At 40.7% G+C, this 16773-nt stretch overlaps 1 protein-coding gene across 3 annotated transcripts in view; it reads right to left on the bottom strand.

The window, feature by feature from the left end:
* Positions 1-5732: 5732 nt before the first annotated feature.
* Positions 5733-16773, bottom strand: part of PDLIM7 (PDZ and LIM domain 7) — a 155429-nt gene continuing 144388 nt past the window's right edge. For all 3 annotated transcript variants that reach the window (XM_040344438.1, XM_040344436.1, XM_040344437.1), the window contains exons 9-11: positions 14596-14716; positions 8546-8661; positions 5733-7074 (exon numbers count right to left, since the gene is read on the bottom strand). In XM_040344438.1, the coding sequence (XP_040200372.1) occupies positions 6988-7074; positions 8546-8661; positions 14596-14716 (324 nt within the window). In that variant the 3' untranslated portion in view covers positions 5733-6987. The remainder of the gene's footprint in view (positions 7075-8545; positions 8662-14595; positions 14717-16773) is intronic.

Here is a 16773-nt window from a genome sequence, read left to right as displayed (position 1 = left end):
CATGGCTACATGGGGGGAGACATGGCTACATGGGGGGGAGACATGGCTACATGGGGGAGACATGCTGCATGGGGGGAGACATGGCTACATGGGGGAGACATGCTGCATGGGGGGGAGACATGGCTACATGGGGGAGACATGCTGCATGGGGGGGGAGACATGCTGCATGGGGGGGAGACATGGCTACATGGGGGGAGACATGGCTACATGGGGGGAGACATGCTGCATGGGGGGAGACATGGCTGCATATGGGGGGGACATGGCTGCATATGGGGGGGACATGGCTGCATATGGGGGGGACATGGCTGCATATGGGGGGGACATGGCTGCATATGGGGTGGACATAGCTGGATATGGGGGGGGACATGGCTGCATATGGGGGGACATGGCTGGATATGGGGGGAGACAATGGCTGGATATGGGGGGGACATGGCTGCATTTGGGGACACATTTAAAAAAAAGTATCGGTATTCGGTATCGGCGACTACTTGAAAAAAAAGTATCGGTACTCGTACTCAGTCCTAAAAAAGTGGTATCGGGACAACCCTACATAAAACTGAATGAAGAGTGTTCATATATTCCTTCCAATCTGCATTGTGCATGCAATAAAGACAAGCAGGTTTCCACCTTCACCGATGCAAGACACCCAATAGTGCATATAAGGATGGCCCCTTACCGCAAAATGTTGACCTTTCTCGTTTAGAAAAGAGGTCAAAAAGAGCTTGTTGTCACCATAGACAAAATTGTAACACCTGGAGTTTCCTTTGGATCAGCTGGTTAAAGCGTCATAGGGCATAATGAAAGAGAGAGAGATACCGCCATGGCATAATAACGTTTTATTTAAAAAATATAAAACACAGTGCCGAGTGGCCCCTTACTTGGATAGTGCCCTCGTCCGGGCACTAGAGAGTAGAGATGCGTCCGTGCTGGGGAGACTTACAGTGTGCGCTCCACCTCTCACTGCTGAGAAACCAGCTGGACCGGAAGGTGCTGTGCGTGTTCACGTACCTCCTCGACATACGTTTCAATTTGTCGTCATCAGGAAGCGTACCTGACACACGCACAAGACCCATTATAAATAGGTCTCATAGACAGCAATGCCAAGGATATTTAGCCAGTCAGGTACTGCTGTGGTTGGGATTCAAATCAATTACCCTAGTGCTGCCAGGCAGAAGTGCTAACCACTTAGCCATTGTTATAATCTGATCATGCAAAGTTTGTACAATCAACTTTAGATCTACCAAAACTATGCAATATGAGGACCTGCTTAAAATATCCATTACATTTGTATCCAGTCAGGCAAGCCTTTGCACTACATAGATGTTGGTGGATCAAAGGGAGATTGTACAATCATATTGAACGTGTGTTGTGAGCTCAACTGAGCCTTCTCAAATGTAAAAAATAGGAGATCAACTGCTTCCAAGAAAATGTCATCTGAAACACAATTACATTTCCACCGAGACTAAAATATGTACATAGCAAATCCTAAATCTCCATGTATTTTATCTCTCTCTACCACCCCTTTGTGCTGTGTTAAGGGCTGCAATTGGCCAAGAGCATATGACTGCCCTTTGATGCAACACTCTACTGAGAAAAGGGAGTTTACCTTCTTGTTTTGAGGCCATGACACACTAAATAACCAAGCTAGATCAGCAGCATGACAGCAAGCAACCAGTATCTTTAGAAGGGGGTCACTAATGTCAGTGCACGTACATTTCTAATGTGCATTTGTTGAAATTCAAATTCCTGGTTTCTTACAGAATTTTTGTGCTGAACAGTATATTATAAAGAATTGGTGTATGATAGGCAAACTGCCTTCTTTAAAATTCCCTTGATTTCCACTTATAGTCATTTATATAGTGGCAACAAATTCCACAGCACTTTACAGAGCATATAGGTTATTTGTATGCATCCCTGCACAACCTATTCAAACAGGGCAATGTTTTAGGTTTGGATGCGCCTGTGCACATTTATCCTAGTTTTATTATGAGGGGGGGGGGGGAGGATAAATTTGCTCTCAATTCAGTCAATGCAAATATACAATTTGTGCAACTGGTGGTCCCCTTGAATATTTTAATAAGATTTGCATCATACAAAGGCATTTCATTGCAGTTGTGTAGCTTCCAAATGTATATGCTTAAGTAAGAAATTAAGGAAGAAGTACAGCCAAAGCTTGCTTAGCTGTATTCCCCATGAGGATCACAGGAGTGCAGTTCGTTCTGCATTGCTGTGACCCATTTTCAGCAGACAGCAGGCTGAAACCCGCTGTCAGCTGACGTCACAGAGCCAGTCCAGGCTCAAGCAAGATCGCGACAATGAAGTCAGGATCTGCCCACATGCCTTGACCAGCACCTGGCTCAATCTTTTAGCGAGCCGCTGAGAGCCTGAGATGGGCGCTCCCGCCCCCACCATCATACTCTGCCAAGAAGCCCAGCAATCCAGTTTCCACTAATAAGTCAGACCCAGAAAAAATACACATTTTTACCCTTTGACACTTAATGTAATTATGTGTTGCAAATCTTCTCATCCTTTTTTCTATGTCGCAAAGATTTGTGACATGTACAAAAATTGAGCATCACAAATTATTAAATCCAGGCCACATTATTCCTTGATCTAGCATACTTAAAAGACATCCAAGCAAAGAACAAAACGAATGAAATGTAAAGTGAAAAACAAATTTGTTTAAATGTGCTTTGTTGTTTTACAATATGGCTTTGGAGCAGAAAGCGAAGCCTTTTTCTTTTGCGAGTTTGCAAGTTTCGGGCGACATTTAGCCATTACACTCACTGTTGTTGGATCTGATATTTGTTCTACATTCCTTTTCCTAGATTAGCAGATGCTCCTGCTGTGAAGGGTTTGTAAAATTAACTATTTTAAGGTTCTAGTCATACATGTTAAATCCTGTTTACAGTTTGTAATTATAACTGTACGTAATAGCAGTCATATTTGCTCATTCCACATTTAGGTTCTGCTTCGTGCTTTGCAGTGCTTTACTGCTTCTTCTCACATTGCAAGTCTATGCTCCCACCAATGCATTGAAAACAATACCCTCCCTATGTGGCCGATACCTTGCCTCCAAAATTTGTACGCAATTATGAGTATTTTCAGTAGCTATTCTACCCTTTCTTTAGTGGCAATTCTACAATTAGCTAGGTTTAATGCAATAACAAAAGTAGGGAAAAACAAGCATTTCAAAATGTAAAAGGCACAAATAAAAATTAAATAAACATTCTTAAAAATATACTTATATACCAACAATATGATTTATTTACTTGTTAAAAGAAATAACCATATTATCAAACAGGCAAACATATTATGGAGTAAAATATATCTATGCAACTCTGTAAGATAAATTGCTACAACTGTGGATATTTAACCAATAGCATCTTCAGAAGTACAGAATAGCCAGATTCATAACAGAAGCCCCACATGTCTTATTTCATGAAATCGGCCTGCTGCAAAATGACCAAGCACAATAAAGCTACAAACACCCTTATCTGTTGAACATCAATGAAGAAGCATTTATTAATGTGGATAACATTACAGCAAAGTGAAAACAGTGAGATCTGAGAAGAAACTACATATGTCACAGTACATCAGTCATATCAATTTGGCATTATCAATAAAGTGACCTGAATATCATCAATTTAGCGCAGACAGATATAGTTAGTTTGGCTAATTTAATAAAGCTATGAACTGTGTGAAAAGTGCAATAGGCTATTTCAACCAATCAGCAATTATGTTTCACTGAAATTGCCACAGATAACTGAAAGTTGATTGGATGTTGTACGTTACTGCACTTTACAAATAGCTGCACGTGTGCAAAATAGATACAGCTGAAAAACAGGACAATAAACTAGCATTAAGTAGAGTTTGTGATCTCTTAAAATGGCAAGCTTGTTTAATGTTAATTCTTGATGGACTTTGACTTTAAAGTTCAACACAGCCAAAACGTTTTTAAGCCTAGTACACACGGCCGAATTACAGGCGTCATCGGCCGGTTCAATAAAATCCGTCCGACATTTAGCCTGTGTGTATGGCTGCCGTTGGGACAGAAGCCGGCTTTATGGCCGGCTTCTGTCAGACAAGCATGCTGGAAAACCAGCAGTCGACCGGCTTCCAATCAGTGCTCTCTGCCATTGGCTAAGAGCAATGACCGGAGTGCCAGAACACAATAGAACAGCAGGTGAGATCTCTGGGATTGTTGGTACAGATGCTCAGATCGGAGCTTTCAGTTTTTCCGCTGGGTTGATTGAAAAAAAAATTGTGGCATGTACTAGACTTTAGTTTTGACTAGAGTGTGATAGGGTTAGAACCACTGTCAACCTTATAATGATCCCTCGATTTGAAAAATGTCAGCTCACTTCCTAATGTCCAGGTGACATGTCAAAACAGAAAAATAAATCTCTTTTCCAGATGGTATTAAAATCGAAATATAAAAATCTCCTCAACAAGGACAGCAGTTTACCCTACAGAAAATCTAACCCCTCTATATACCATCCAAAACTAAAGAGGTTTGTGGCTAGAATTGGGTTTTAGGATAGTCAACCCTGCTCCCTATGGACAACCATGCTTACTAAATAAGACAAAGAGCAATGTGCAATACTATGCAACACCTGAGTATATTTTGTTGTTGCTATGGCTTAATGACACCTGGCTGACTGCAATTGGTGACAACACTTTCCAAATCTTCATTGCTCTCTTAACTGCTTTGTTAAAGAAGGCTGATCTACACATACCATCTTTGGTCACCACCAAGTCATTATTCAAATCAATGCTGAGTTTTCCATCTTACAACCAAAGAAAACAATTATGATGTATTTGTTCTCTGGAAGCTTGAGTCTACCTTGGCTTGCATACACTGATTTTTGTGAAAGGCCCCTTTCACACATGCGGACCGTTCAGATCCATCCGCCTGTCAGTTTTTTCAGGCATACCTGAACGGACGCTCCATACATCTCTATGGAGCAACAGATGTCAGCGGTGACATGTCTGCTGACATCCGATCTGCCCCGTTAAATCCAGACGGATGGAAACCCTATTTTCCATCCGTCTGGCGGATCGGATGAAAACGGACAGATGGTCCGTTTTCATCCGATCCCCCCCGTAGAGGAAAGCGGAGATCCGACAGATCCTTTTCTGCACAGTGTGCGGAGACGGACTAGTCATCTGCCGGCTCAGCAGGGATCAACGGAGCAATCCTCACTGAGCAAGCGGATGTCTAAAAACGGATCTGCACGTGTGAAAGGGGCCTAAGAGCTGCTTTACTTCCTCCATAGGCCAGAAGAAGCTCAGCAACCTATATTCCACTGACCAAACCAACAAAGATACAGTGTCATGTCTACTAGGTGTGCACCAAATTTCTTTTTAAGAAATTCTTCAGTTCTTTTAAAGAAAATCCAATTAAATTAAATAATAAACTGAATCCACACCCTCCTATTCACATTACAATTTGAAGACTCCAAGGTATAATTTAATCCAACACTAGAACATATTTCCTATCTGCAATAATAATACTTTCAATCCAAAATGGAAGGGGATTCTTTGTTGGATTGCCATGGAATAAAGAAGGATGTTGCATTTGCAATAGTACTATTTTACAATGGTGCTCCTGTTGGCAACTTTAAGACTAACACTGGGGAGCCAGGAGGCCCAATTATTTTATAGCTCAGGGACAGATCATCATATAACCTGTAGCTACAGTTATAGGAGATATATTGCTGTATCCCTGATTTTTTTCTTGTGACTTCTATTCCACGACGGAGGTTACATCATATTGTGGCCTGAGTTGCAATTCCAATGTCATGCCTTAAGGATTTCCCAAGAATTTTAAGCTAATGGATCAGTGCATACAAAACAGCTCACACACTATCATATCTATACTATATTGAACAATATCAAGAGTAAGACTGAATTAGTTATTCTATACTCCAAATGGACGCTAACATGTTGTACATTTAATATCAATATTCACTACGCTAAATTCATAAATCTGCTTGGCAAATGAAAAATGTAACAGGGATCCGCTATGTATAATGTAGCTGCATTATATATCTATATACACACAAGTAAAATCAAAATAGAACAGTCAGGTTTATTAAATAGGACAAAATACTATAACTGTAAAGCACAGCATGCCATAATAATCAGAATGAACCTCAAATTCATTTGATTAAGGTGAACTGGAATCTGGATCCTATGGGTTACTGCACTTGATAACACAGTTATTGCATTTCCCACTGTTCATAAATAAGCCAATGTGTGTGCAAAATCTGTAAACTGTGCCCTATGTAAACTTCCCCTCTCTTGTATCCCCCCTTCAGTATAAATTTTCTACCCTTTTAAATTGTAAACTAGCTATAGTTCTCCATTTTCTCTATGTAAACGTGCAAGCTCTCAACCATGTGTCTCCTGCATTCTTTCCTCTGTCATCTACCTCATCTAAGGTACTTTACGGAGTGTTAATTTCTATTGTCGTTAAAAATGTACACACTGAGGTCTCTTACTTTGGAATACTGAATGTCAAAAGTAAGTTTTGAAGTCTGCAAATGTTGATGCCTATGTAGCTTTGAAGTGTCGGTGCTCATAGTAACCTTTTTGTGTTATATGTTTTGAAATGGTTAACATAATTATTTAGCAAGGACTTTTTCAGCTCTCTGGAGGTTTGCTATATGTTTATTATAACATTCTTTCCTCTGCCACTTACCAAATATAAGCAAACAAAAGAAATTGCAGAGACTATCAATTAATAATGATTAGCACCTACGGTTACGATGGACTAAGCCTTTGATCTAAAGCTGAAATGTAACTGTAATCCAGCCCGTTCTTCATTCACTGCAGGTTCCTAACATAAATGAATGTGTATTTGGGTGTCCAACCCATCAAGGCTCTTATGGATCCCATACATCATGCAGGTAGCTATACTGTGTATGATGTGTGCGTGTCTGTGAGAGTGTAAGTGTGCCAATGTGCAGTTAAGCCAGCTATTCAGACATTGGAGAAGGCATGAGTCTTGCAGAGAGGCTTATCCTTCTTTGAGTAAAACGTCTTGCCTTCCAAATTAGCTTGACAGATCTAAAAAGAGAACAAACGAAAGTCAGTTTCCATCATGATAACCTGCAAGTGTTGGATGCAAATTGCTGAATTTATTGCATACCTGTCACTGTAATACCTCAAACCTTGTGAGGGGAGACTAAAGGCTTTTGCTTACTGAAAAAAGCTTCAGGCCATTCACAGTGGAAAAAGTCCATGCTGAGGAAATTCCACACCACATCTCACAAGACAGTGTGGTACAGCTCTCAGCTGATTGACAAGGACCTACACTGCATTGTGAGGTGCAGTCTGTGGGATTGTTTAAAAGTTGTCAATTGTTATACTGTAGCCCCCCCCCCCAGGGTTCTAAGGGCTCCCTCTGGGTCCTGAAGCATGAGATTTTGAAATGAACCAGTCAGCTACCATTAGGGCATAACGCCACCCAAGAGCCAACCTAATGCTTGCATCAGGGCTGAGGGCTTTTGAGAAGAGTACCGAGACAGGTTGCTGTGATTTTTTTTTCAAGAAGCCATCTACAGCACCCTGCTGGCTCCTTTCACCATCCACAATCTGCCTGCATTGTGTGAAGAAGCACAGAGCCTAACATAAGGCTAGCAATGAAAATGGAAATGTCTTGTTTAAAAATGCTATCATCTCATTGATGAATAGGGAATGAAGGGAAGGCAAAAAATAAACAGATTAAACTTTAACTTTAACTACTTCAACTCTAAATTAGAATTTTATTTTGGATAGAACGAAATGGGATTCTGTGCATTAAACTTAAGGCACAAAAGGTCTATCAAATATTTTTCTAAATCATTTTGATGTGTGTCCAATTAAGTGATGTGGACTGGCGACATGTGCCACAGAAGCAGTTCAAAGACTGGTGATTCAGAGCCATGCCTCTACTGCACATACTGTATTTGCACTCTTTTCAATACTTTATTGCTAAATATGAAGGAGGATATATAGTACATACTTAATATGAGCTTTAAAGTGGTTCTAAAGGCAGGAGTTTTTTTTTACCTTAATGCATTCTATGCATTAAGGTAAAAAACCTTCTGGCTGCACCCCCCCCCCCCATACTTACTTGAGCCCCATCTCTATCCATTGATGTGCAACAGCTCTCCTGGGTCTCTCTCTCCTCACTGGCTGACACAGCAGCAGGAGCCATTGGCTGTCAATCACAGCAAGTTAGCCAATGAGGAGAGAGCGGGGGTGGGGCCATGATCTGTGAGTGAATGGACTATGGGGGCACTCGGCAGGAGGGAGAAGCCAGGACTGCTGGCAAGGGCCCCAAAAAGAAGAAGGTTGGGGCTGCTCTGTTCAAAACCATTGCACAGAGCAGGCAAGTAAAACATGTATTTTCAAAAAATAAAAAAATGACTTCCACTTCAGGGCCATCACCTTCCATTGTTTGTATTTCTGTATTTCATGTTAAGAATTAATTTTTCTACAATACTAAGTTCAGTATACATAAGTTCTTACAGAAGAGAAATAAAGCAGGGCTTACCGCACACACAAAACAGGTGTCATGCCAGCTGAATCCAAGAGCTTCCAAGAAACGGTCACCGGCATCAATCTTAAAGTCACAGCCCCGGCACTTAGTACCAAACATCTTTTCATAATCTGTACAATAACACACCTGTTAGTCCTACTGAAACACTTTAAAGATAGACCCAAGTACAAATATTAACAATAAATCAATAAAAGAACTCTGCGCAACCCCCAACGTGGTATACACAAATGCCAGGAGAATAGCTAACAAAATGGATGAACTGGAGCTGCTATTACACAAGGACTTAGACTTTGTAAGAATAACAGAAAACTTGGCTTGAAAGCTCACACGACTGGCTGGCAAATATCCAGGAGTATTCCTTGTATCAGAAGGACAGGGAAGGTAGAAAAAGGGAATGAGTGTGTCTATATATCAAAAATTGTGTAAGGTAGAGAGGTAAGAGAGGTGGAATCCATGTGGGTAGAACTTCAGAGAGAAAAAGTAAGTGGGAAATGAATAGTGGGGATATGTTACAAGCCCCCCAACCTGAAGGTGGAGGAGGAGCTTGATCTCTTATCACGGTTAGAAATGTCAGGGAGGCTGGGAAATGACATCATAATGGGGGACTTAAATTATTCTGATATTGAATGAGCAGCGGGACAGCGCACTCATTAAAGGCCCGTCATTTCATGAATGTCTTACAGGAAATCTTCATGTCTCAATTGGTGAATTCCCGGACTAGATAGAATGCATTGCTAGATCTATTGATTACAAACGATCCAAGTCTGATCTCAGATGTGGCAATACGGGACTACTTGGGATCTAGCAATCACAGGATGATCACATTTAGTGTAAATCATAGGACAGGGAGGCACAAAGGGAAGCACAAAAAACTCAAAATTTCAAACAAGCAAACTTTTCTGAACTATACTCAATACTACAAGACATCAATTGGGACCAAATTCTAGATTGAACAAGGAAGAAAAATGGAATTGGATTGCAATGGGCAATAAATATAAAAGAGTTAAGGTTAAACCTTGGTGTCTAAACCGGAATGTAAAAAGTCTTATTAAAAATAAAAAAATGGCCTTTATAAAATGGAGGGGTCATTGTCAGCATTCCAACACTACAGGGAATGCAATAAGAAGTGTAAGAACAAAATCAGGGTGGCTAAAAAAAAACATAGTGGAGAGTAATAAAAAAAAAATCACAAGAAATTTTTTAGATATATGAACAGTAAAAAAGTAACATCAGAGCACATTGCCCACATACAAGATGATGATGGGAGGATGGTTACAGATGGCACAGGGAAAGAAACACATCACAGAACATATCCTTGTGGCTAACAGAGGCCGGAGTCAAGAAGAGACTAGATAAATTTAACACAAATAAATCACCAGGACCAGATGGCTTACAAGCGAGAGTCCTCAAATAACTTAGGTTATAGCGAGACCATTATTCCTAATCTTTGCAGATAGCATACTCACAGGAATTGTACCAGCTGGTTGGAAAAAGCCAATGTGGTATCAATATTTAAAAAAGGGCGGATACATATTCCTGGAAACTACAGGCCAGTCAGCCTAACATCAATAGTAGGCAAATTATTTCAGGGGATGATAAGGGACTATATCCAAGAATTTACTAAAGAAAACAGTATTATTGGTAGTAATCAGCATGGGTTTACAAAGGGTCGTTCCTGCCAGACCAATCTTATAACATTCTATGAGAAAGTGAGCTGCCATCTAGATAAAAGGGGGGGGGCTGTGGATGTGGCGTATCGGGATTTTGCAAAAGTGCTTGAAACAGTTCCCCATATCAGGCATTGGCCATAAGGTTTGTTCTTGGATAGAAAACTGGTTACAGGGGCGTGTACAAAGGATGGTGATAGAAGATGTGTACTCAGTCTAGTCTAGAGTGGTAAGTCAGGTATCCCAAGGCTATATCTTGGGACCAACTCAGTTTAATTTATTCATAAATTATATAGAGGATGCGATAGATATCTCAGTTTTTGCAAACACAAAAATAAGCAAGGCAATAACTTCACATCAGGACATAGAAATTTTACAGAAAGACCTGAACAAAATAATGGGGTGGGCAACTACATGGCAAATTAGGTTTAATGCAGAGAAATGCAAGTTAATGCACTTGGGGGCTAAAAACAAACATCTCACTATGAGGAGAATCTCTGGGGGAATCCTAGGACCCCTGGAGAAAGGGGTCCTAGTAGAAGACAGACTGAGAAATAGCTGCAGTGTCAAGCTGCAGCTACCAAAGTCGGCAGAATTTCAGCATACAAAAAAAAGGGTATATACTCCAGAGAAAAAATATATAATCCTGCCACTTTATAAAACTCAGGATAGGCCACATTTGGAGTATTCTGTCCAGTTCTGGTCACCAGTCCTCAAAAGGGATGTGCTGGAGAGAGTTCAAAGACAGGCAACAAAATTAATTAGTGGACTGGAGGACCTCAATTACGAGGAACGACTACAAGCACAACATTTATTTTTGCTGGAGAAGAGACAAAGAGAGGGGACATGATGGCGATTTACAAATACCTCAATGGTGACCCCAGCATAGGAAAACACTAAGAGAAGTCGTTTAACCTTAAAGGAGTTGTAAAGGCAAAAGGTTTTTTATCTTAATGCATTAAGATAAAAAACCTTCTGTGTGTAGCAGCCTCTCCAGCACCCCCTAATAACATACCTCAGCCCCTTCTCTCTCCAGCTATGTCCGTGAGTTTCTAAGCTGCCCAGGACACTCCTCCTGATTGGCAGAGACACAGCAGTGGCGCTATAGGCTCCTGCGGCTGTCAATCAAAGTCAGTCAGCCAATTAGTGGAGAAAGGGGGCCAAGTCGGGGCTCCATGTCTGAATGGATACAAAAAGCTCTGATTCGGCTTGGGTGCTCCCATATAAAGCTGCTGGCTGAGGGGGCACTCAATAGGAGGGAGGGGCCAGGAACAGCAAAGTGGGACCCAAGAAGAGGAGGATCCGGGCTGCTCTGTGCAAAACCAACTGCACAGAGGAAGCAAGTAGAACATGTTTGTTATTTTTTAAAACAAGACTTTACAATCACTTAAAGCTGTGCAGAGGGTTTTCCACTGTCAGGGCGAAAAGGATGTGGAGATCTCTTCCACAAATTGGTGTTTTCAGCAGGGAGTATTGATGTTTTTAAAAGACTCTTGGACGTGCATCTTAACCTCTTCCCTACCGAGTCATAGTAAAATGACGTCGGCGGGAACCTCTCATCTTTCAGACTGGACGTCATATGACGTCCTTGCTTTTCCGGCCGCTAGGGGGCGCGCGCGCGCCCCCGACGCATTTCTGGGGACCTTGGTGCGTGTGCCCGGCGGCCGCGATGTCCGCCGAGCACCCACGATGTCCGCCGGGCACCCGCGATTGCCCGCAATCACGGCAAGACCCTGGATCTGTGTGTGTGTAAACACACAGATCCATGTCCTGTCAGCGGTGAGGAGACTGATGTGTGTTCCCAGTACAGAGGAACACAGATCAGTCTCCTCCCCTTGTGAGTCCCCCTAACAGTTAGAACACACTTTAGGGAACATATTCAACCCCTTCAGCGCCCCCTAGTGTTAACCCCTTCTCTGCCAGTCACATTTACACAGTAATCAGTGCAGTTTTATAGCACAAATCGCTGTGTAAATGTGAATGGTCCCAAAAATGTGTCAAAAGTGTCCGATTTGTCCGCCGCAATGTCACAATAAAAATCGCAGATCGCCCCCATTACTAGTAAAAAAATTAATAAAAATGCCATAATTCTATTCCCTATTTTGTAGACGCTAGAACATTTGCGCAAACCGATCAAATACGCTTATTGCAGTTTTTTTTTTTACCAAAAATATGTAGAAGAATACGTATCGGTTTAAACTGAGGAAACATTTTTTTTTTTTAATCATATTTATTAAATCAAAAAGTAAAAGATATTGTGGTTTTTTTTTTCAAAATTGTCGCTCTTTTGTTTATAGCGCAAAAAATAAAAACCGCAAAAGAAAGCTCTACTTGTGGGGAAAAAAGGGCGTCAATTTTGTTTGGGAGCCACGTCGCATGACCACGCAATTGTCATTCAAAGTGCGACAGTGCTGAAAACGAAAAATTGGTCTGGGCAGGAAGGGGGTGAAAATGCCCGGTATGGAAGTGGTTAAAGAACATAACATACAGGGATATGGGAAATAATTATCAACACTTACACAAGGACACCTACACTGGTTGAACCTGATGGACTATTGTCTTTATTCAAACTTACCTACTATGTAACTATATGTAACCACTCCTAATAACAAAATTAGTGCAACATATCTTCCAAATTCTCTAAATGTTGCTGCAAAGCACAAAATATGCATTCCCACATTAAACCCGAAAATCAATAACTTATCAAGTGCTACCCTACAGTCATATAATCTTAATCATCAGTATCACAAGAACAAATAAATGAATATAATAAATCGTGATTGCACTGTTTAACCAAAATGCATATATAAAAACACAATTGAATATATGTAATATATGGGTACACAATATAAGTTCAAAAGTACAATGTGCAGGTGAGAGGGTTCCACCACCACTATAATACTGTAAATGTAATACACAGTTTATGAAATCAAGACCAAATGAAAAGTCACAGGAAAGGACAAAACGTGTCAGGCGGAGCTTAGTGATGTCATCACATCACCAGTAAGGAGCTGCCTGTATACAAGTGTCTGGTGATGCTGTAATCTTACCCTTAAGGGGACATGCACTTGCATATATAGAGCAGGGACTACAGTCCTCCAGCTGTTGCAGAACTACACATCCCATGAGGTATTGTAAAAATGACATTCACTGACATGACTAGGCATGATGGGAATTGTAGTTCCTGAACAACTGGAGGGTCGTAGTTTGAAGATCCCTGATATAGAGACATGTTTTTAAGGTGGTACACTACTGAGAATTAGTGCACTTACATTGTGAGTGTATTTTATGATGTTTTAATAAATGTTTAATGGTATTTCAAATCAGTAAAACACTATGTACAGTTTCTATTCCTTTTGAGCGATATTGATGGTGGAGAGATTCCTGGGATCATTTGATAACATTGGCATTCCTAAAGGAAGAAGTTGGAGTAAGTATTTTAAAACTGTGTTAAAGTGGAGGTTCACCCAAAAACCTTTTTTTTTAACTTTAGATTGAGGCTCGTTTTGTCAAGGGGAATCGGGTGTTTTTTTAACAATCAAAGCCGTATTACCGTTTTAGAGATGCATCTCTTCTCCGCCGCTTCCGGGTATGGGCTGCGGGACTGGGCGTTCCTACTTGATTGACAGGCTTCCGACGGTCGCATCTATCGCGTCACGATTTTCTGAAAGTAGCCGAACGTTGGTGCGCAGGCGCCGTATAGAGCCGCACCGACGTTCGGCTTCTTTCGTGCTACTCGTGACGCGATGTATGCGGCCGTCGGAAGCCTGTCAATCAAATAGGAATGCCCAGTCCCGAAGACCATACCCGGAAGCGGCAGAGAAGATGTATCTCTAAAACGGTAAGTACTGCTTCGATTTTAAAAAAAAATACCCGATTCCCCTTGACAAAATGAGCATCAATCTAATGTTAAAAAAAAAATTTCGGGTGAACTCCCGCTTTAAGCCAAAGAGACCCTTTAAAGGGGAATGCACATGGTGACATGTATTAGGTCTGGGCATTGATGTAAGCGTGGAGAGTAATTGGTAGTGGGATTCACTGAAGAGTGGTCACATAGATAAAACATGGAACAACTTATATATAGCTAATCAAGGCACTGGTCTGGATTTCAGAAACAGTGTATTACATTTACAATATTAAAGTGGTGGTGGAACATTGGACTTTTGAACTTATAGTTTGTACCCATATATTGCATATGTTCAATTGTGTTTTTATATTTGCTTTTTGGTGAAATATTGCAATCATGATTTATATTCATTCATTTGTTCTTGTGATACTGATGATTAAGATTATATGAATGTAGTACAGCACTTGAGAAGTTAAAAATATTACCAATATAATCCCCATGCGCCCCTGTGACAAACTCATACAGCTCACCTTTTTCACAGTATGGCTGTCCTTCCTCCATGTAAAAAGCTCGGTTGCGAATGGGGGCCTTACAGAAGGCACAAGTGAAGCACTGAACATGCCAAGTCATTTTTAAAGCATGCATGATCTCCTGAAAAATATAATAAAAGGTCAACAACCAGTACCACACACATGGCATAGACATAAACATATAAGAAAATGTATACACCATACATTCTGTTACTACTGTATGCCACTTGTCATTCACATCAAATATTTAACAAAATATCATTTTTAAATAGCCAAGACTGGAACCTTGAAAAGGTCACGCAATGTTATACAGTATGTTAGACTGTATTATTATATAGAATAGAATATAGCAATGCATATTGTTGTTGTTGAAAGAATATAATGGCAGCTCTTCACAGCTGTGGAAATAACTACATTACAGAACTATAGGAATGGTATGTATACATATAGCTGTATACCGAGTTGTCATGCCACTTGAAAGGTACTTAGTTAGGCTGATGGGAGGGAGAGAGCTCAGGATGGGTTTTGATGATGGAGTGATATTCACAAGCAGTTAAAAGAGCAGGTAGGACCCAGTGCAGTGGCTCTGAGCCTTCAGTACTGTGTCTCTGAAAAGTGTTGCCATCCTCACTATGTTATTTAGTCAATATAGCACAGCTGAGGTGCATAGAAGTCACAAAAATAGGCTTTGGTCACAAAGCCAATACACCAGGAAAATGATAGAGTAAAACCTTGGATTGCGAGCATAATTTGTTCCGGAACATGCTTGTAATCCAAAGCACTTGTATACCAAAGCAATTTTCCCAATATGAAATCATGGAAACTCAAATGATTCCACACCCCCAACCCTAGCCTGATCCTTTGGTTGACCCTATCATTAAACCCTTCTCTTAGCTAAGATCCAGAACTTAACCTAGCTTAAAAGTGTCATTAAACACACATTGTTAAAAACAATGCATAAATGCTGGATTACATGCTGTTCATACTCAGTCACAATGGGATTCGTTTTCTGTATTCTGCAAAAAAAAAAAAAATGGTTGATCCTGCTGTTTTCTGTCCCCCCCCCCCCCCCTGTCCATGTCCCCACTGCAGTTTTGGTTTTGGAGAGCAGTTTTGGCAGCGAGTTCACAAGCTCACTTTTCAGTGTATTTTCTACCCTGAGCATTTCCTCTGTATCACCTATGAGAAGCCCATGTGACTCTAGTCACACATGTGGGCATATACACAGTGGTAAATGACAGCCAATTTCCTGCCCCCTGCTCCTCCATGCCCACCAACCAGCTAAACACAATGGAGGTGGGAAATTACATCCTGATTAATGGAGGCTTCACCTCCCTGTTATTCTAAGACACAGGTTGGAGGGGCATAACACAGCTTGTGACTAGTAGAAATCCGCCTAAAAAAATAAAGATTTTATTTTAAATATACTGTATATTTGTATGACAATTTAAAACAGTTTATTGATAGTATTCATTTATTTTTTCTCTGTTTTCCAAAGGGCTTTTTTTACTTTGACCAGAAGCATAAGCTCCTCCTGCCACCGTTTTCCTACAGAGAGGCTGGGATGGAGCTGGGTCATGTGACAGCCGTATATCGATTTAGCGAGGGAACCATGACAGTATAAGCAGCCATGCATTTTACTGCAAGGCTCAGTTTAACCTATCCCTAAAACTTAAAGTAGAACTATAGGAAAAACATTTTTTTTAAATGTTGTATATAGTAAGGGAGGATTATAACCCCTGACAGTTTATTATGCCATCCGTGTCCCATTGGAGAAATGTACATTCACTTACTAATTGCCAAAACAGAAAGTGAGATAAAATCCCTGCAAATTAAGGGAATTCCCTGTGGCACCCTGGGTCGCCAGAACTAGTGTCCCCATAGGAAGATTGCTCCTCTATTAATTCTCTGGGGACAACCCAAAATGTAAGCCTTTTCTTCACTTTCAATGATAATGGTAACCAGGACAATAGAGAGGGTAACTCTCTCTAATGGAGACACAGACAACAATAAAAACGTAACAACAACAACAATAATCCCTCTGCACTCTATCCCAAGCTACAAAAAAATATAGCCATAACAAGACAAAGTAACAATTTAACTGAGAAAACTAAAGTGATATCTGGAAATATAATGGCTCCAAAATAGAGATTTTGGTTTTGGGACAAACATTCTCAC

This window comes from Rana temporaria, chromosome 3 (genome assembly GCF_905171775.1).
Source record: "Rana temporaria chromosome 3, aRanTem1.1, whole genome shotgun sequence".
In the NCBI taxonomy this organism is placed as follows: Eukaryota; Metazoa; Chordata; class Amphibia; order Anura; family Ranidae; genus Rana; species Rana temporaria.
The sequence above is the reverse complement of the archived record's forward strand: the minus strand, read 5'-3'. Positions and strand labels throughout refer to the sequence as shown.